The sequence below is a fragment of the Macrotis lagotis genome, chromosome X (assembly GCF_037893015.1).
Source record: "Macrotis lagotis isolate mMagLag1 chromosome X, bilby.v1.9.chrom.fasta, whole genome shotgun sequence".
Taxonomy (NCBI): Eukaryota; Metazoa; Chordata; class Mammalia; order Peramelemorphia; family Peramelidae; genus Macrotis; species Macrotis lagotis.
In genome coordinates this window covers 311,845,777-311,867,752 of record NC_133666.1, presented here as the reverse complement: position 1 = coordinate 311,867,752, position 21,976 = coordinate 311,845,777, and the positions used below count along the sequence as shown (strand labels likewise).

Sequence of the window (21,976 nt, the reverse complement as noted above, 5' to 3'; positions counted from 1 at the left end):
AGCAAGATATGATGGTGATTTAGAAATGACTTTTCAGCAAGATACAAAAACACTAAACAAACAAAAATAAACCAAATACTGTTTTTAAAAAGGTCATTAGGTACTTTATCATTCAAAAAGAGAACATCAGAACACACTTTAGCTACAGATAAAAACAAAACATTTTAATACCAAACTCAGCTTAAAACAAAAGTTACTGCTAAATTGGTATTTCTTTGTAGAGTATAAGAAAGAGAGATTTCAGTGACCACATACCTTGCTCTTGCTGATGAACAGACAAAGACCTGAGAACAGCTGGACTATTAAGCAATGCAAAAATATAGGACTCTACTTGTAAGCGGGAGAGCACAGATGTGTAAGAATGTAGCGCCAGAGTCTGATGTAAATGTTCAGATTTTGTTTCAAATGCCTTTTTTAGATCTCCTAAGGCACTCTCACTCATCTCCACTGTCTGATAGCGATGATATCCTGTAACTTTCACCTGGTCTGCACAAATACCCTGAAGGAAAAAAATGGTAAAATGTAAATCTAGTTACTCAAAAATCTTGGTATTAACCAAGAGGTATTTATTAAAAAGTCTATTAAGTATTGACATGATGCCGAGAACTGCAGTTCTTATGAAAGAATTATAAGATTTCTTGACTTTCATGTATTTATAATATACCATAGGAAAGAAAATAACACAAGAGAAAATGAGCAGAAAACAAAATAGGATTGCCAAGTGGTGTGGTATAGACAAGTAATATGACTGGAGTTCTGAGAAAATACAGATAACCACAGTGGCTGGGAACAACTTTCCTCCAATCTTTACTCTCCCTATCCCCACACAATTACTTACTCTTGAAAGAAAACTTTATCTCCTACTTTGACAATAAAAAGCAAGATCAAATGTTATCAATTCCCTAATCTACCTTCCTCTTGATATCAAAATTCCTCTTTATCTACAATCATCTTTGTCCCTATTCCTTTCCTGGGCTAACCCCTCTCCCTGGGCCTCTATCATTACACCATACTCAATCATCCTCCTGTTGCTATTCTCATTCTATCCTAATAAATGTGTCCTCCTTCTTACATACAAATATAATCAAGGATTCTCTTATATTGAAAAATTCTTTGATTGACCATGTTGTCATTTGTAGCTCCTGACATAATTCTCTCATTTTTTTCATTGCCAAATGTTTCAAAGATGGATTACATTTGCTGCCTTCCATTTGCTCCCACACTCCATCCCTCCTCAGTTCTCTGTGATCTAATTTTCATATTCATCATTTTAAGAAATGGCTCTCGGGGTAGCTAGGTGGCATAGTGGATAAAGCACCAGCCCTGGAGTCAGGAGTACCTGAGTTCAAATCCAGCCTCAGACACTTAATTACCTAGCTGTGTGGCCTTGGGCAAGCCACTTAACTCCATTTGCCTTGCAAAAACCTAAAAAAAAAATGGCTCTCTTGGAAGTCACCAATGACTTCCTAATGCTAAATCCAAAGGTGATTTTTCTCTAGTACTTTCTGCCTCACTTGGCATTAGCCTCAAAAGTTTTTCCCACACAATCTTAAAGAACATCTAAGTTTTCTTCCTATCTTTCTAAGTGCTCTATTTATATCTCCTTTGCTATCTTCTCTTACTTAATACCCCTAAATATTAATCTTCCTCAAGTTTCAATCCTAAGATAACCAATGTTCTCTCTCCGCTCACTCCCTTCCTTATAAATTTATCATTTTCACATCTTCAGCTATCACTTAAATTTACACATGACTTCCAAATTTATAAAACTTCATTGTGGTTTTTTCCTAAAATAAAATAAAAATATAAAGTTATCAGTAGGAAGTTATACTTTTAGAAATCACATTTCTCAATGTTGCCTGTAAAATCTAAAATGTAAAACATAATTAAAAAATTATAATGGGGGAGGCTAGGTAGCACAGTGCATAGAGCACTGGCCTTCTTGGAGTCAGGAGTACCTGAGTTCAAATCTGACCTCAGACACTTAATAATTACCTAGCCATGTGGCCTTGGGCAAGCCACTTAACCCCATTGCCTTACAAAAATAAAAAAAAAATAAAAATAAAAATAAAAAAAAGAAAGATCATGTGTTAAAAAAAAATTATAATGGCACCTGATCCTTTAAAACAGGAACAAACACTAAAATCTTTGGTTATTGTCTAAAATTATCTACCTCTTTAGAAGAAAAGACTTATGATCAACAGAAGAATAAGCAGACTTCAACCAAGATAACAAACCAAGTAAAGCATCTATCTCTTAAAAGTGTCAACTTCCAGAAAGTTTTGGAAAACATTAGTCATACCTGTACAGTCATTTGCTCTTCCTTAAACTTCCATAATCGACTTTTGATATTTTCACAGTCAGATGTCAAGGTAAGTAGTTCAGCCTCAGCCTGTAACAGTTGTTTCCTGCATCGTGAATAATTCAAAAGCAACTCATAAAATTCATGATGGTCCTGGTGAGCCATACTGTCAAATTCTTCTAAGTATGATTCAACATTTTCTAACCAGGAAAAAGGCTCAAAAATTTTCAGTTGTTCCTTAGTAAATGGCACCAATTCTGATTCAGAAGGGATTTCAGGGTACAGTCGCTCATTCCGTAAAAGTGGTTTTACTGCCATTAAAGCTGGTCTTTCTCCAGAAAATTCAGCTGGTAATTCAGGATAGAGCTTTTTTAATCTAGTTGGCGGAAAGACTTCTTTAGCTTCAAAGCAACTCTGTAAGCTCACATCATGTAGCACCTCTGAAGAAAGACCAACAGACTGTCTATAATCTTGTCTATTCTCAATTCCTCTATCTTGTATATGTCCTGCTACCTGCTGACTATAAGAAACAGAATGGAATGTGGTTTCTGAGAGTCCACGTTGTGTTGATAAATTATCGGCTTTATCCCTAAGGACCTGAGAATCTTCTGCTTTGGTGCTCACATCTTCCTCAGAGTTGTACTTTGGTTTGGTTTCTTCATAGAGTACATGTTCCTTGACTTCTTCCCCTTCTATTACTGTCTCTAGATTGTGTGTTTGGGATACTTCAATGTCTAAAGTTAAAGAAGTGAGTGAGACATCAAACATTTCCTTCACAGTTTGTAGGCCACTGTCATCCTGCAACTGAATCTCAGTTAATGCCTCAGGACAAGCCACTAGCACATCCCCTGCTGGAGAAGGTATTTTCTGCTCTCTACAAGTTTCAGCAAGATCCACTTCATCAAATTCTTTCTCAAAAGTTTCACTATATTTCTTCTTTTCCTAAAACAAGATAAAAAAACGTTAGGTAAACAGTAACTAATATACTTTAGAAATCATTGTTTTGGTTGTTGTATATAAAATACAAAATGTAAAGGATGACTTATGTTTATGAAAAAATTAAATATCTTTAAATAGGCATCATGTGATATAGTCTGTAATCTTACTAATTTGAATATTACATAGATTTTAAATATTAACTAGCAGAAAAGTACTAATATGAACAAACTAGAATTGAAGGGAAAATTCTGATTAAATCATTTTCAATTCCATCATAGATTAAAAGCAATGCTCTATAATGTGAGTCCCTTGGAGGCAAAAGCTGTTTCATTATTTTTGTATTCCCAGCATATCAATGCCTTGCACAAAGTAAAAACCTAATAAATGCAAATTTAATAAGATTTGAAGACTCATTTAAAACTATCCCTCTTTAAAAAAAAAGTATCCTCTTTACAAAATTTAACCTAGGAAGTCATACAAAAAGTATATATAGCAGAAAAATCAAACTGAATAAATGAAAAATGATGTCAAATTTTTCAAAAAATTTCAAATGATTCTTTTCTCCATCAAAGTATTTTCAGTTAAAAAGCTCAGAATGAATTATTAAAAATATTCATCAAAAGTAGAACATTTAGGGTTGTTCAAGGCACCATGGTATAATAAAGTCAGTAACCACAAAAACACTAAAAGTCTCACTAAAATGGCTCAATTAATTACATAAAACATAATCTTGAACAGTATAAATTTAAAATGAAGAAAAACTATTTTAGGGAAAGCTAAGCTCCATTAATATTTTGAGATTTCTTGATTTTTTATTTGCATAAATAACATTTAACAGAGTTATCAATTGTTCAGTCACAAAAAGAACAAAAAAAGCAAAGCTAAGGTTTGAATTCAGATCTTCTAGCAACAAATTCATTCCTTTTCTCACAATCATTCCTATGGTTCATACTGTATACCATATACCTTAGTAGAATAATAATATAGACTTGTTAAATGGTCTGCTTTTTAGAGGAATTGCTGGTAGCCCTGAGATCCATTAACTCTTCTCTCAGTTGTACTGTAATGCCTTAGAGTTCTTTCATGGAGGAATAAAAAGCTTTGTAACCTAGTAATTTCAGAGCCCAGAGCAAGCAAATAGTAAACACATTAGATTTATTCCTAAATTGTTTAGTCCTTTAAGGATGATAGCAAAGCATCAAGAGGTCTTCCTTCTCCTTGACAAGGCAAATCCCTCTCTCTATATGCACCCAAGTCCTTCTTTCTTCTCAAAAGATTGTCCTCATTTTTGTCCCTCCCTCTCAGTTTCAATCTCCCTCTCTCCCTCTAGTCATTGATTCCTTCCCATCTACCTATAAACAAGCCCTAACTTATAGGAGTCCCTCTCCCTTTGCTCAAAAGATATGAATGAAAAATTCTAAAAGGAACAACAGCAAACTATTAATCATCACATGAAAGAATGCTCCAAAACACTAATAATGAAAAGCAAATTAAAACAACCCTGAGGTTTCCACATTACATCCAACTAACTGATAAAGATGACAACACCCAAGAAAAATCATGTTGGAGGGGTTGTACAGAAATGGGCTAAGTAGAGTCCTGTTTGTATAGTTAGGAATTGGTATAACCATTTTAGAATGAAATTTGGAATTACAGAAATAAAATGACTGTCATCTAGAGATTCTATTGCTAGCATATACCTCAAAGGAGATCAGTGATAAAAAGAAAGTCTCCATATGCATCAAAATATCTTTCTAGAGGGCAACTAGGTGGCGCAGTGGATAGAGTAGCAACCCTGGAGTCAGGAGGACCTGAGTTCAAATCAGACCTTAGACACTTAAAAGCTGCCTAGCTGTGTGACCTTAGGCAAGTCACTCAAACCCCATTGCCTTAAATAAAAAAAAATTTAATATCTTTCTAGTAGCATTTTTTGTAATACAAAAAGAAATGGAAAAAAGTAAATATTCTTAGATTGGGAAATGGCTAAACAAATTGTGGTACATAAATGTATTGGAATAGAACTATCTAGTAAGAAATATAGATATTTGAAGTGAGATCTTTTTCTACAGGTGAATCTGCCTGTTTGATAAGTAACTGAAGTTTCACAATTCATCATTATATATACCAAGTAGATGTCAAATGAAAATTATGAAAAGAGAAGACATATCACTTGGTTCTCTACCTAGCTATCAAACTGCTACTGTCAAGCATTACTAAAAGAACACTGGAAGAGCAGGGAAGGGACCTCTCATCAATCTCACCTTTATCACTATTTGGGAGATTTAGGGTACACCAATAGAATTAATGCCTCATTAATGAAGTCTCATTTTATTACCTGCAATATACAAATAGTAGATTTTGTAGGGATCAGATAAACATCAGGAGAGCTAGAACTGACCTTGAAAAATAATAATAATATCAAAGAATGTAGGTCAATCAGGTGGTTAAACAAAGGGAATATTTATAGTGACTTAATAAGATTGTTCACTTCCTATTCAAAATTGTACAAGTTCTGTACAAAAATATTCAAAGTAGCCCTATTTCTGGTGGCAAAGAATTGGAAATTAAGTAAATGTCCTTCAATTGGGGAATGGCTTAGCAAACTGTGGTATATGTATGTCATGGAACACTATTGTTATATTGGAAACAAGGAAGGATGGGAATTCAGGGAAGCCTGGAGGGATTTGCATGAACTGATGCTGAGTGAGATAAGCAGAACCAGAAAAACACTGTATACCCTAACAGCAACATGGAGGTGAACCTTGATGGACTCGCTCATTCCATCAGAACAACAATCAGGGACAATTTGGGGCTCTCTACAATAGAGAATACAATCTGTATCCAGAGAAAGAATTGTGAAGTTTGAACAAAGACCAAGGACTATTAACTCTAATTCAGGAAACAAAAACTGATCTTATTGTCTGATCTTGCTATCTCTTATACTTTACGTTTCTTCCTTAAGGATATGATTTCTCTCTCATCACACTCAATTTGGATCAATATATACCATGGAAACAATGTAAAGACTGACAAATTGCCTTCTGTGGGGGGTGGGGGGGGGAGGGAAGTAAGATTAGGGGAAAATTGTAAAACTCAAAATAAATAAAATCTGTAATAAAAAAACCAAAATTGTACAAGTTCATGAACTGTCAAATTTTTTCACAAAGATGGTCAATTATTCTTTTATACAGGCATTTCTAAAGCCCTCAACTATGGATAATACTAGTTTTCAAAAACATCTATCTACTAATGCAGGTCCTTTTGCACACAATCAGGTACCAAACAAATCCCCCTTAATGGCATATTTCCTCTTTCCATAGCTATGTCCTTTTCTTATCACCTTTTTATACAATTAACATAACAATAAATTTAAATCAATTAATTATTTTGGGCAGATGAAACAAACTAGAGATTTTTTTTTATTCTCAATGTTAAGAGTATACCTATTCAAATTCTTCTTTAAAAAGAGACTCAAATAGTTTAAACAAATATAGGGGGAAATTACAGAAAAATATCTCCATCTTTTGATGTAGAAAAACTATCCTATACTAAAATGGCTAAGTTTCATCTATCACTAAAATAGTATAGAATTCTAAATCTTATAATTAATTATTTTAAAAAAACATTGAAAATGTTCTTACTTTTTTAAATTTTGTAAAGGCAAAGGAACTTTTAAATGACAATTTTAAAACATTCTGAAAGTCAAAAAGAAATTAATTTCAACTAAAGTTAATATATATGTATATATCTACATATATATTTGTAGATATATAAATGAAATATACCTCCAAAAATTCTAAAAGCAAGGTTAAGACAACTCTTACAAAAGAAGTAAACACAAAAAGTCAACATGGCTTCATCTAAATAAATCATGCCAAAATCAACCTCATTTCGTCTTTTAACACATATGTTCTTTAGATTTTGCAAGGCAGGGGTGGCTAGGTGGCACAGTGGATAGAGCACTGGCCTTGAAGTCAGAAGTACCTGGGTTCAAATCCGACCTCAGACACTTAATAATTACCTAGCCGTGTGACCTTGGGGTTAAGTGGCTTGCCCCCCCCCCACAGATGTTCTTTAGACAAGTGCCAACAAAAACTTGTTAAGAATTAAAGTTGTCTAAAAGTTAATTATGGTGTATTAGGAAGCAGTGGGTTTCTCTTTGATGGAGGTCTTTAAGCACAGGCTTGTGGGTAAGTTGTAAAAGATATACTTGTTCATCTATAAGCTTGACTAAATAAGCACCGAGGTCTCTTCCAGTTCTAAGTTTCCAAAAAAACCAAAGTTCTAGATATGGCTCTGCCACTGAATAGCTCTGTGGTTTCAGATATTAAAAATGAAGAGGTTGAATTACATTTTCTCTAATTGCTATTTTTCTCTGACAATGTTCCTATTGTTGATACTCTAAATATTTAAATATATATGATGAAATATCAGAGAGTTGTTAATATTTTCCCATCTAGTTTTATGTAAGATTATTTCATTTGAAAATATAGCAACGGGGCGGCTAGGTGGCGCAGTGGATAAAGCACTGGCCCTGGAGTCAGGAGTACCTGGGTTCAAATCCGGTCTCAGACACTTAATAAGTACCTAGCTGTGTGGCCTTGGGCAAGCCACTTAACCCCATTTACCTTGCAAAAAAAAAAATGTAGCAAAATAGCTACATCACCATAAAGAATTTATAAATTACAGTGGCCACAGAAACTAAGATTCAAGGTTTTCAAGATTAAAATACCAATGTAAAGTGTCTAGAGAAATAACATAGCATAGTAAACAGATAGTTGGACTTGGAGTTAGCAAAACCTAGATCAGACCTTAAGATTCTCACTACCTATGTGACTAGGCTACTACCTTAACCTGACACTCAATCTCATCTAACAATTTGGAAATAACAGCATCTATAGAACCATGCTGCTATGAGGTTCATAAGAGTTTGTAGACCTTCAAATGAAGTGAATTATTATTATTAATCTTAGCAACTTGGAAGAGGAATGTTTTTGTTGTTCATTTATGTCTGACTTCATGGTCCAATTTGGGATTTTCTTCACAAAGATATTGAAGTGGTTTGTCATTTCCTGCTAAGAAAAGAACCTGCTCTGTCTACCATATCACCTGGCTGCCCTTAACAAGAGGTGCAAGTTTTGTATGAAGAAGCTATCTAGCCCAATCTTTTTCCCAAAGCAGGAATGCCTTAAGGCAATCAGCCTGTCCCCTATCCCTGCTTGAACACTAGAAATGATTCTTTCAGAAATCTCATGAAATTGGCAAGGAGATCAAAGACAGAAACAAAGATCCCATGCAAAAAAAAAAATGTTAATAGCATGTGATAATAAAGAAATAGAAACAAAATGCCCATAAATTAGGAGATTAACTATTACAGTGTACAAGTTGCGGTAAATGAAAGTAATGGAACAATTCTGTGCTATAAAAAAGGATAAACATGAGGAATTTAGAAAGGCATGGGGAAATATACAAAATGAAGACAGTAGAATTCGAAAAACACTATTCATAATAACTACAAAAAAAGTAAAGAACAGCAACAAAATTGAAACTGAATGCTATGAAAATAGTTTATAACTAAAGTTGGACCGTAATAAGAGATAGATGGCCTGATTTTTTTTACTACTGTATGGGATGGGTTTCTAGGGAAGGGAAAAGAAAACGACAATAGCATCATACAAGTTGGAAAGGAGGATATTAGCAATCACCTAATACAACTTCCTCAATTTTACAACTGAGAAAACTGAGAAAAAGAAAGGAGAAGTGTCTTTCTCAAGGTCACATAAGTATTAAGTGGCTGAGCTCAAATTCAAACCTTAAGAAAAATACCTACATGTACAAAAATATTAATAGCAGCTTTTTGAAGTGGCAAAGAATTGGAAAATGAAGGGATGCCTGTTAATTGTGGAATGGTTGAACAAATTACAGAATATGAATGTGATGAAATACTATTGTTCCATAAGAAATCACAAACAGGTAGACTTCAGAAAAACCTGGAAAGACTTGCTTGAACTGATGCAGAAGAATATTGCACACATTAATGGCAACAGCATAATGATCAACTATGATGAACTTAGCTCCTCTCAGAAGTTCAATGACCAAGGATAATTCTTAAAGACTTGTGATGGAAAATGTCATCCACATTCAGAGAAAAACCTATGAAGTCTGAATGCAGACCAAAGCATATTATTTTCACTTCTTGAAACTTGCTTTATGGGATTTTTTTTTCTTTTTCTCCTGGGTTTTCCCCCCTTTAGTTCTGATTCCTCTTTCAAAACAAAACTAAAATGGAAATATGTTAAATATGATAATTCATGTATAACCCATTTCAGATTACTGTGTCATGGGGGGGGAGAAGAGATAGGAAAATATGGAGTTCAAAATCTTACAAAAAGATAAATGTTTAAAACTATTTTTGCACATTATTGGAAAAAATAAAATATGTAGAAAAAGTTCAAACCCTAAGTCTTCTACATAAAATAAGCAAAATAATACACTCTAAAAGTGTCAAACACAGTCTCTAAAACACTCCCCAGAGTAGGTGAACCAGACTAAAATGTAACTGGTAAATAATTTACAAAATAAATAAAAATACAATAGATAATAACACATAAATCTCCAGCAGGGATCCTTATGTACAACTTAGTGGCTCTCATTTCAGTTTGAATTTGACACTACACTAATGATAAACACAATGACAATGACATAAATGTAAAGAAAATATACATAATTATCAAAATCAAGCTTAGCTCCAGACAACAGTTGAGAAGGTACATTTCCTTCCCTGCAAAACAGAAGTCTGAGAATTATAGATGTGAAATCCTAAACAAATAGGTTAATTTCACTAAACTGCCTTTTTTTTCTCTTTTTTAAAACAACATTTTATTAAAAGAATGGCTCAAAGGCAAGAAAGGGGAGATACATTCTCAAATTAATGGTTATAAATCAAAAACATGTCAGTAAAAATGAGAATTTTTTTAAAATTTCTTCATCTAACTTTTCCCCACTGAAAATAGATCCTGCTTCTGCTCTCTAGAATAAAGAATTTTTTTTACTATATAAATGAAGCCACTAAAGGCTTCATTGGGCAAGACCGAAGTTGCTATATGTGTGTGTGTATGTATATGTATGTGTATGTATGTATGTAATCCCAGAATGAAAGTAATATAAAGAGACATATAAAAGCAGAGAGGCAGAAAAGATCTCATCTACATCAAATAATATTTTATACCCAAGGGGTGAAATCTTTCAGAGCTAAAAGATTTTTATTAAAATTATAAAAACAATATTAGAAACAAAAAGATCCATGATAGCTTATATGGGATGACATCCACCTTTCATATAAATGCAATGAAAGAAATTAAACTATGTGTTTCAATAACTAGAATGGATTAACACCATCAGAGGCTCATAGTTTTAAAGTTTTAAACCTAGATGCCATCAGAACAGAAAAAGGAGAGATGAGGAAGAGCCAAGGCATTCTGGACCAAAGTCTTTAAGGAACATCTCTTCCTCCACTATATATCATACATTTTGTCATTATGTTAGCTTTGAAATGGCAACCAATGAACAAGCAAGAAATTTGGAGAATGATAGAACACTCATTAATTCAATAACCAGTGGTTAAGCAGATCAGTCATTAGCTCTTTGACAACTCTTTAATTATTATTATTATTATTATTAATAAACTAGTCATGATTATATAGCACTTTAAAGATAACAAAGCACTTCTCCAGGAATAACACTATGAGGGAGAGTTGCAAATACTGTCTCCATTTTATTGATGGGAAAACAAATCAGAATTAAGTTTACTGGGTTGCCCATGGTCACACTACTATACCAGTCAGTAGACGAAGTGAGAGTTGAACTTACATCTCCAGACATCAAATCTAGTACTTTTTTTATTACAAATACAGAGCTGGTTCAAGAGCTATTTAACTTTTATTCAAAAATGAGAAATAATACCAAAAAGTATTATAGTATCTAGTTGGTTTTTTCCTAAGAAGCAAGTAGAGGAAAGGATAATTTCTCTTCTACTTGGCACAGGACTTACTGGAGCCAATTACACTTTCTCAGCTAGCATCTATTAAGCACTTACTGTATGCTAGGGAGCATGATAAGTGCTGAAGGTACAAAGAAAAAAAAATGCAATCCCTGCAAGTTTTGAATAGATCTACTAGCTCCAAAACAGAAGAAAGACCATAAGCTATTCTGTATTGGCAAGACAATGGACTTCATGTTCGCCCAGCACCTCCCACAGTTTCTGTATCTTTCTTTTTCTTGTGTCCTCAGTGCTTCCCACAGTGCCTAGCACACAGTAGTCCATAGTAAGCTCTTAGTACTTGTTGCTGTCGTAACACTGATTCAAATTCTAGTTTTTCCAATCACTAGTTGCCACTTCACCCTGAGCCTCAGTTTCCTTACCTGTAAAATAGGTTTAAAACTATTTGCACCACAAGAAGACTGCACTTTATAAACTCTAAAGTGACAAATAAATCAACTCTTCTTTAGAGGGTTAAAGAATAGAGCACTAATCTTCATGCAAAACCTTCCCTAATGGAGGACTGAGCCTGGACTTGGTAGCTCACTTCACTTTCAGATTTTATAGAATGAGATGAATGCCCCGTAGCACACTCCAGGTTCACCCTGATGTCCTGGTTCTCCCTCATTCCATTTTTTCAGCTTCTTCTTGTGTGCTGTCTTCTGTTAAGATTGTAAGCTCCTTGAAGGCAGACACTTCTTTTTTTTTTTAATCTATCACAGTGCCTAGCACACAGTAGGCACTTATTAAATGTTTACTTAATTGAATAATGTTTGCTCTCTTGAAATTCACATGAGAAAAAGGAGGACAGAAAAAGAAAATTCATATGGCTAAATTTCTCAAAAAAAAAATTCTGCCAAGTCTCCTACACTTCTCCCAACATTTCTCCAAGGTGCCTAAACAAAATCTCAATTCAAGAAGCCCTTTTGCAATTCCTTCACTTCAGATTTGTTCCATTCTTTGCTCAATTGTCCTCTAGTTCTAGATATTCTTTTTTTACCCTTTTAGGACACTGTTCTTTCCTGGTTCTCCTCCCAGTCAGTTGACTGCTCCTCATTCTTCTTTGCTGAGTCTTCAGAGAGGTCACACCAATAAATTATGGCTGTTTTCAAAAGCTTTTATACTGAGACTTTGTGCTTTACCTCACTTGGTGATCTCATTTGTTCCCACAGGTTTAATATTCATATCAATGCAGTAACTTCCAGATCTAGCAATATAGTCCTCTATTCTCTTTCTCTCTCTCTCTCTCTCTCTCTCTCTCTCTCTCTCTCCTGAACCCCAGTCTCACCCCACCAAATGATTTTTGGATATTGTGTAAGCATCTCAAACAATATATCTAAATATAACTCATTCTCTTTCTCCAAAAACCCTCCTCCAATATCCAACTTTCCTATTACTGCTGAGAATAAAAACATCTTCCCATTTCCAGGCTCAAAATCTTATGTCATCCTCCACTCCACTTAACCAATCAATTGTCAAGTCTTCCTAATTCTTCCTTTCACTCATCTCTTATTTATATTCCTTCTCTCCACTCACACAGTAGTCACCCTATGCAGGCCTTTGTTAGCCCTCACACCTGGACTACTGCAATAACCTTCAGATTGGTCTTCCTGCCTCAGTTCTCTTCTCATTCCAATCCCTCCACTCAATGTGATTTTCTTAAAGTACAGGTCTAAACTCTTCTCTCTCTCTACAACCAAAATCCATTCCAGTTTTCCAATCTCTTTAATACTCTGCTTTTTTCTATAATATACATAATATATATAACATATAATATATATATATATGTAAAATCAGCTATACAGTCTATCTGCTTTCTTCAGTCTCCCAACTCCCAAAAGATAGTTCTTCTGTGTCTTAAATGCTCTTCATCCTCATCTCTACCTCTCCAGCTTCTTTAAGACTCCACAAGAGGCCTTTCATCCCTATTTCCTTCTGAGACTGCCTTTCTCTTAAACTGTACAGATCTTGTATATATTTTACTCATCAGGACGTTTCCCTCCCTGAGGGCAGTATCCTGCAAATAAAGCATGTGACTTGGACAAAATATGGCCTTAAAAAATGCTACTTGCCTATAACAAGCAATTCTCAACCTACTTGGTCCTTCAATGTCCCTCCCCTTCCTGTTCTGGATACTTTCTTATATTGTGATCTTCTTCAAGTTTTCCACCTGCCTAATTATTATCTCTGTCTCCTTTGATGGTATTATCCATGACTCATAGCCTGCATACTGAGCTGTAGATATCACCCAAGGTTCTATCTGGGCCTTCTTCCTTCATGATTTCATCAGTTCCAATGACTTCAACTATTTCATCTCTACACAGGTGACTTTTAAATTTAGATATCCTACCTTAGCTCTTCTCCTGAACTCCAAACCTACATTACCAATTGCCTATTAGGCAATATATATATATATATATATATATGGATATTCCAAGAATATCAAAATCTCCATGTTAAAACCAGAAATCATGACAAAACTTGAAAAAAAAAGAATGTTCTTCCACCAAAATGTCCCATTTCTGTTAAGGGGAAAAAACCCATCCCTTCCAATCATATAGGGTGCACAATCCAGGACCTAGTTTTGACTTCCCTCTCTCCAAGTCCCTCACATTCACAGTTTTATTAATTCTCCCATCTCAATCTCATATCTATCACATTCTCTCCATTCATATGTGTACAACTATAAGCCCAAAATCACCACTGACATGAACTATTGCAATAGCCTGCTAAGTGATTTCTCCTCTCTTCAATTCATATTACCCAAGCTGCTAAAATAATCTTCCAGAGTCATGGATCTAATCATGTCACTTAGAAATCTACAATGGAATCTTATTACCGCTAAATTAAAATACAAATTTTTCACTCTGGCATTTACTGTCCTTCAGAAACTGAGTCACTCCTCCGTTTCTAGTCTTATTCTATATTACTCCCCTTCAGACAACTCTATATTCCAGTCAAACTGATTTATCCCCTCTTCTGTGAACTCAAAATTTCATTTCCTATTTCCATTCCTTCCTATCCATACCCATCCTCACCTTCAAGTGTTAAAATAAATCCTCACTTCTATCAATACTCAGCTCCAGTACTTTTTAGCATTCCCCAGAGTTGGTGATGTTCTCAATTACTTTAAGTGGTACAATGGAAAGAACACCAGTCCTGGAATCAAGAGCACTGAGTTCAAAACCCAGTCTTAGCCACTTGACACTAGCTGTGACCTTGGGCAATGCTATTAACCCAGATTGCCTCACATCCAGAACCATCTCCAAACATCCTGATTCCTATCTGGTCACTGGACCCAGATAGCTCCAGAGAAGAAAGGGAGGTTGGTGATTTAGCACAGCACCTCTGTCCTCAAATCCAATTCAGCTGCATGTCATGGCATCACCTCCCTGATGTCATGGTCTTCTTTGATGAAGAACATGTCTTAATCAGAGCCCAAGTGCCTCTAAAATCTAATCTCTCCCAGAACATTAATTACATTAAAAGGTTTAATAAATATTTGGTGACCTGTTGAGTTGAATTGAATGTACACCTAATAATAGCAGAACTGAATGAAAGCATGAGGACTTGACAAGAATCACTTAGCATTTGACTACTATTTTTTGCTTTCCATATAAATCTAACTATCAAGAAGTTAAAATTATATGACTCCAGATTTATATCATAAACACTTTTATTCTCTTCTGTATATGGAAAATTCTTTCAGGACAGGGGAACAGAATAAGTACACTCTGAATGGGAAGATTTTGGGAAAGATGCTGAAAAGAACAACACAGAATAAGAAGGTACAATCTACACCATTACCCTATATCGCTAGAAGATGACACACCCAGCAAAGTATATGGAGCCTGATACACAAAAAAATTCAGTACCCTAGTCCACAAATGTCATGTCAGTCTAAGGAAGAACAAGAGAATCCAGATTAGATCACCTTAATCAGATAAGCAGAGGTCTCAAGTTTGCAGGCATAGTATATAGCTCAAGGGGTTGACTGTTCAATCATAACCACCAAATAACACAAAATCAAAACTGAAAAATAATGAGAGACCTCTTTTTGCCTCAGAATTTTTTTGTGAGACAGAAGTCTAGAAAAGGTTCTTGGATGCATCCCACACAAACCATACTACACAGTTTAATTTCCACCCCTCTGTCTCCAATGAAGGGCTTCAGGTAAGGATGAAGGCCGATGGCACCCAAGAGAAGTCAAACAGGTTCCTGGCAGAGAAGAAACTAGGAAATGTTTTACCTGGGTATGAAAGAGTGCAAGTGGAGGTGGCCCCCCTGGGGGGAGAGGCAATTTTACTCTTTTTTAGGAAAAGAGACAGAGAAAAATCAGCATGGGGCCTGGAATAGATCCAATACCTAGAAAGGCAAAGGGAGAGAAGCTTCGGACCCAGATGACAACCCTTCGGGAGTCGCACCCCGGGCAAGGTTTGGGTTCCAAATCGGAGACTCCAGTCTCCTGAAGGCCAGCGGGAATGATGAAGTCATGAAAAAGAAAACTAACAGATTCTTGGAATTCAGAACCCCAGGAAGACAAGCAAATGCATGAGCGGGTGAAGGAGTTGAGGGCTCCGGGGATCTGGAAGCCGGAGCCCCCGGCAGTTTGATGAAGAAACGAAGGAGGGGGTGAAGATGGAGAACCTGGTCTCTGGAGGTGAGGAGCGGGTCTGGGGCCCACTGACCAGGCCGGACAAGAGGCCTCCGTGGCTCCACAGGACCGGCTGAAGGCAGCCCCTGGGCTTGGGGGGCAAGGAGAGGGCACGGGGCCAACTTCAGTCCGGTCCTTAATTTAGGGGGAGACCAGGCTGATTCCACGACGGGGGGGGGGGGGCGGGGGGGGCAGGGTCTGGGGGTTGGGGGGGACGGGGAGGGTCCGAGCCCGTGACTGAAGCCTCGGGAGCCGCGGGGTCTGTGACTCGAGGAGAAAAGAATCCACGTGCGTGACGGAGGGGCAAGATTCGGAAGCCCAGGTCTGTGATTGGGGAGCGGAGCCGGAAGGGAGGGGAGGTTCGGGGTAAGGGCCTGGGGGGCGGGGGCAGGGCGAGGAGCTCCGATTGGGGTGGGGGGCTGTCAGGGGCCTCAGAAAGGGGGGAGGGATAGCGTCGGGGGCGCGCCGGAGCGGTGGGGAGGAGGAGGAGGAGGAGGAGGAGGAGGCGCGGGCCGCCCGGAAGCGGAGAGAAACACGCCGGGAGGAAGACGCGGGCCGGCGGACAGCTTACCTTGGGTTTAGCCCGGCTGGCCTTGGCCTTGGCCCGCCGCGGGGGCCTCACCGCCTCGGCCATACTTCCGGCTGCTGCCCGGACCCGGTTTGTTATTGTCAAAATGCTTCCCCAAGCACGGCCCTCTGCAGGTTCCGGCCCCAGTCACGTGGCCTGCGCTTGCGCCAATCCCCGACGGGGGGCCGGCCCGGTGCCCTACGGGCGCTGAAGTAAGACAAACTTCCGCCGGGACTGAGCGAGGCTCACGGGATTCGCCGCTTCGCCCAGTGACCCAGATAGGTCCTGGGCCTGTGCTTGCTGCCCGGGGGCGGGGAGAGGAGGGCGCATGCGCCCAGAGCCTCCTCCCAGCCCCCACCCCCTCGGCTCCTGCCATCGGCCACACCGAGCCGACGCCCCGAGTCCTGCTGCAGCCTTCCCTCGGTCCTCCCGTGCCGGGCGGCCCGTCCCACCTCATGGTCTTATTGTTAAGAAGCTCTGAGTTTGGGATGGAGAACTCCGGGGGAAGAAGCCCCCTCTGCCAGCTCCGACTGACCGGTCTGCAGGAGATGCCTGGGCAGGGTCTCACAACCAGGCAGGATTCCAGCCCAGGACCCTCCGGGGCCGGGGCCGGGGCCGGGGCCGGGGCCGGGCTCCACGAAGCCGTCCTTTCTGTTTATATACGTTGCCTCTTCAGCATGGGTATCCCTTCCCCAGACGGTCTCCTGAAGATCCTTCATCTGCTCTAGGCTAACCCTGACTGCCCAGATGCTCCCGGCACACATCCTCATCCTTCCCTGTAGCAAGCATTTTGTAGACTTGTACTATTAACTGTGAGGAATCTGCGCGAGTTTGGGTTCCACAGGAGTGTTAGTTTACCTTACAAAGACTGGGCTCTACCTAGATTGTTGCCTTATAGGCAGGTAGCCTCAGTGTGATCAAAAACTGAAGAGACTGCCCCACCGGTTTTTAAAATAACCTAGTCTGGGCCTCCTTTGCCCCTGCTCAAGCTGTTCTTGGTCATTAGTATAATGAGCGGGACAGGGGAAATGGATGGGGACCTATGTACCAAATTTAGATTGTGGCCCCAGTCTATGATGGGCATGGCAGGAACAAGGTCTTTCAAAGTGCATAAAAGACCTTGCATTTTCGGATTTCTCTGCCCCCTCTCCTACCTCGAGAGGTGTGCCATTTTGTTGAGATATCTTAGTAAAAAAGCTATTTTAAACACTTTGGACTAAGTATTCACTTGCCATTTATAACATTTGACTTTGTTAGCATTTGTCTACGTGCCACCTCTGTTAATACCATTATATCACTTTAATTTGTATTGTATGACGATACAGTATTGTATCCTTTAATACTGTTGTATACTTAATTACTTTTAAGTTTCTTAGTATGTCTGTCTTGTTGATGCTACTGTATACCTTATATAGCATATTGACTTTAATACTGTTATCTACTTGTAGTGTATTAATACTATTATATTGTTAATAGTAACAGTATTGTTTATATTATATAATTTATATTATATATTTTAATGATATTCATGCCATTACATACTTACTTTACTATTAAATTTGAGCTTGCTCTGTTACAGATGAAAAGTTCTAAGGACTATTTTTGGATAAATTAGTAATTTTATTAAATATCCTTGGGAAGTAAATGTTCTCAAAGCTGAAATCAACTCTAGTTAAAAAGTGATGGCAATGGGTCAGCTAGGTGGAACAGTGGATAGAGCACAGGCCCAGGAGTCAGGAGTACCTGAGTTCAAATCCAGCCTAAGACACTTAATAATTACCTAGCTGTGTGACCTTGGGCAAGCCACTTAACCCCATTGCCTTGAAACCCCCCCAAAAAAAATTAATGGCAAAATGAATGTTATAACAAGAGGTGGGCTTATTTTAATGAGGGGCTTGGGTCCCTCTTAAGCGGAGACTACTATCTGTACAGCCAGAATATTGGCCCTTGCAATCTGCACTAAAAAGATCCACCCCATAGATCTACTCAGTAGAACACAATGGGCAAGAATTCACCTAGATTTAATTATTTCTGTAAATTCTTCTATCTGAGCAATCTTATCCATCTAGGCTTTGAATGAGTAAGTGGGGGATGGGGGTAATCCTGCATCTCCCCAGTGTTAATTGGTTACTAATATTAATTTCTTTCAGTATAAGTCTTCATGTCATCCCATATAGAATGTGAGCTCCTTGAGGCCAAGAACAATTTCACTTTTGATTGTCTCCCCAAAATTTAGCATGCTGGGCATAGTGAGCACCTAATTGTATATATCTATTAGTTGGAACTTGCCAGAGTTTACACTTTTCCATCTATTGCCTTCTTCCTTCCAGAACCCAGGACCACCTTCTTTAGAGATATTCTTAAAATATGCATTGTAGATGATATTAATTAGTGTCTACTTAGAACATATTGACTCTTCTGAATCTTTTTATTCTTCAAATCTCCCATGGTTCCCTCTATACTCTAAACTATGAACTTGCCTCATATTTGTAGAAAAGATTGGAAACAATCACCTTGAGCTCCCTCTTCTCCCCTCTTCCTTATCTCATATTACTCATATGTGTTCTGCAACAATCTCCTCCTTCACAATTTTCTCACATAATAGATTGGCCTTACTCCTTAACCTAATCCAACCCTTCTACATGCTCAAATAATCTCATTCCATCATCTCCAGCAGATTGGCCTCCCTATAAAATGCACTTTATCATGTATTTTCAGTCTCTCCTTCCTTACTGCCTCTATAAATATGCCTATGTCTCCTCTATCCTCAAAAAAACCCTTTATCTGATCATTCCTCATTCCATCCCTGTTAACTATCTTCCTCTATCTCTTCTGCCCTTTGTGTTTAACTCCTTTAAGAGATTTTTTTTTAAATGGTTATCTTTGAAAGATACCTCCATCATCTCCTCACTATCTTTTCTTTTGGGTATTTTTTTTTACTTTAGTGACTTGCCCAAGGTCACACCCTTTGGCAATTAAGTGTCTGAGGCCTGATTTGAATTCAGGTCCTCCTGATTCCAGGAAGGTGCTCTATCCACTGCACTACCTAGCTACCCCCTCACTATCTTCTTAACTTTTACATCCTGCTTCTGACCTCACCATAGCACTGAAACAGCTATCTAATGATTGTCAAATCCAGAAACTTTTTTTCAATTCTCATTCACCTCAAACCTTCTACATCCTTTCACACTATTGATCACCCTCTGATATTCTAGATTTTTGCAATACCACTCCTTTCTGGTTCTACTTATCTCTTCTTCTGGATCCTTGTCCAAATCAAGCTCTCTAATTCAGAAGTATCACAAACTATTCAGCTTTAGACCCTCTTCTCCCTCTATACTACTTGTTGATCTCATCAGGTCCCATGGATTTCTCCATTAATCTCCATTTTTGCCCCTCCAACTGCCCTTCAGACATCTTGAACTGAATATCCAGTATATACTGTAAACTCAATATATCCAAAACATTTTCTTTCCCCTCTAAACCCTCCCAACCTCTTATCTTCCCTCTTGCTATGGAGACCAACCCCATGTCCCTAATTAGTCCCTGAGAATCTTAACCTCATACTCAACTCTTCACCATCTCTCATACATATACCTCTCCCCAAATATCTAGAATGTTGCAAGGCCTATTGATTTCACATTTGAAAAATCTCCTTGACAGTCCTATCGCTCCTCTGACATGGTGCATTCTGATCTTCTCATTCTGGTGCATGCTCTGATAACCTCATGTCTGAGCATGCAAAAGCCTGCTGGTGGGTTTGTCTATTGAGTCCCCACTCCAATTCATCCTCCATTCAACCACTAAAGCACAGGTCCAAACATGTCCCACACAGCCCTTTGGCCTCCAAAGCCCTTCTTAACCTGTTTCCTTGTTATCCTTTTAGTCTTCTAATACTTTACTTCCAACCAATGTCACAGGCCTCCCAGCTTTTCCACAAACAAACCACACCTTATCTCAGCTCCAGGCACTTTATTTGGCTTTTTCCCCCAAACATGGAATGGTCTTCCTCAACCCTGCCTAGTCTCCTTAGCTTCTTTTCTGTCCCAACTAAAATCTCATCTTCTTCAGGGAACCTTTCCCTGACTTCCCTTTTCTAATTCTTTCCTATGTATCTAGTAGATAGCTTGTTTGTATATATTTGTTTTCTTGTGTGAGAACTGTAGTTTGTCTCCTTTAGTATTCCCATTGCATAAAACATAGTAGGTATTTAATAAATATTTAGCAATTGAGGATACTGAAAGAAATGACTTTCTCTCCTATACTAATAACCAGTGATTAAAATTGGGAAGACTCACCCTTTTTTCCCAGTCCTATTTCCATGTTCAAAGTAGTTTTTTTTTAATTTTAGAAAGGTTTTATTTATTTTGAGTTTTACAATTTTCCCCCCAATCTTGCTTTCCCACCCCCACAGAAGGCAGTTTGTTAGTCTTTACATCATTCCCATAGTATGCATGGACCTAGTCGAATGTGATGAGAGAGAAATCATATCCTTAAAGAAGAAACATATAGTATGAATTAAATAATAAAACAAGACTTTTTTTAAAAAATTAAAAGTAAAAGTCTTTGGTCTTTGTTCAAACTCCACAATTCTTTCTCAGTATACAGATGGCATTGTCCATTGAAGATACCCCAAAATTGTGCTTGATTTTTGCCCTGTTGGTAGGAGCATGTACATTAAGGTTGATCATCACCCCTATGTTGCTGTTAGTATGTATAATGTTCTGGTTCTGCTCATCTTGCTCAGCATCAGTTTATGCAGATCCTTCCAGGCTTCCTTGAATTCCCATCCCTCCTGGTTTCCAATAGAACAATAGTGTTCCATCACATACATATACCACAGTTTGTTAAGCCATTCCCCAATTGATGGACAATCCCTCAGTTTCCATTTCTTGGCCACCACAAACAGAGCTGCTATGAACATTTTTGTACAGGTGAAGTAGTCTTTCAAGGACCAGACTGATGGAAGATAGTATTAACATTCTCCTCATTCCTGGTATTGCTACTCCACCCAACTAGAAGAGACTTCTAATCTAAAATGAATTCTTGACCTTTAGTCTAGCTAATTTAGGTGGAGGTAGAGCCTCAGTCTGGGTTGCCTTAGGCTCTGGATGGTTTGGGTCTAGAGAGAGTCCCTTAGTCCAAGAGTGGCATGATGTCACTCTCCTCATTAGGGTAGGTCCATCTATCATTAATTGTTAGCCAATCAGAGTAGATTGCTACTCTCCAGAACACCCAGGCTTCCAAGGGCAGCCCTGCACCATGAATTATCTTTGGTCCAAGAGAGATGTCCATATGATTATTCCTTTTATTAATAAAATGCTGACATTATTAATAAAATGACTAATTACCTAGAAGCTATGTCTCTTGAACTTTTTAAACCTCAAAGTACCTTCAACTTAAACTCGAGTCTCAGTTTGCTTCCTTGCAAAATGATGGGGTTAGAGCTCATCAATGGTATCAAATAGTATCAAA

The 21,976-nt window shown here is 37.9% G+C and overlaps 1 protein-coding gene across 3 annotated transcripts in view; it reads right to left on the bottom strand.

Moving 5' to 3' along the window:
• Positions 1-16,638, bottom strand: part of EPG5 (ectopic P-granules 5 autophagy tethering factor) — a 140,212-nt gene extending 123,574 nt beyond the window's left edge. For all 3 annotated transcript variants that reach the window (XM_074201649.1, XM_074201647.1, XM_074201648.1), the window contains exons 1-3: positions 16,505-16,638; positions 2,303-3,244; positions 256-499 (exon numbers count right to left, since the gene is read on the bottom strand). In XM_074201649.1, the coding sequence (XP_074057750.1) occupies positions 256-499; positions 2,303-3,244; positions 16,505-16,567 (1,249 nt within the window). In that variant the 5' untranslated portion in view covers positions 16,568-16,638. The remainder of the gene's footprint in view (positions 1-255; positions 500-2,302; positions 3,245-16,504) is intronic.
• Between the last annotated feature and the right edge of the window lie 5,338 nt (positions 16,639-21,976).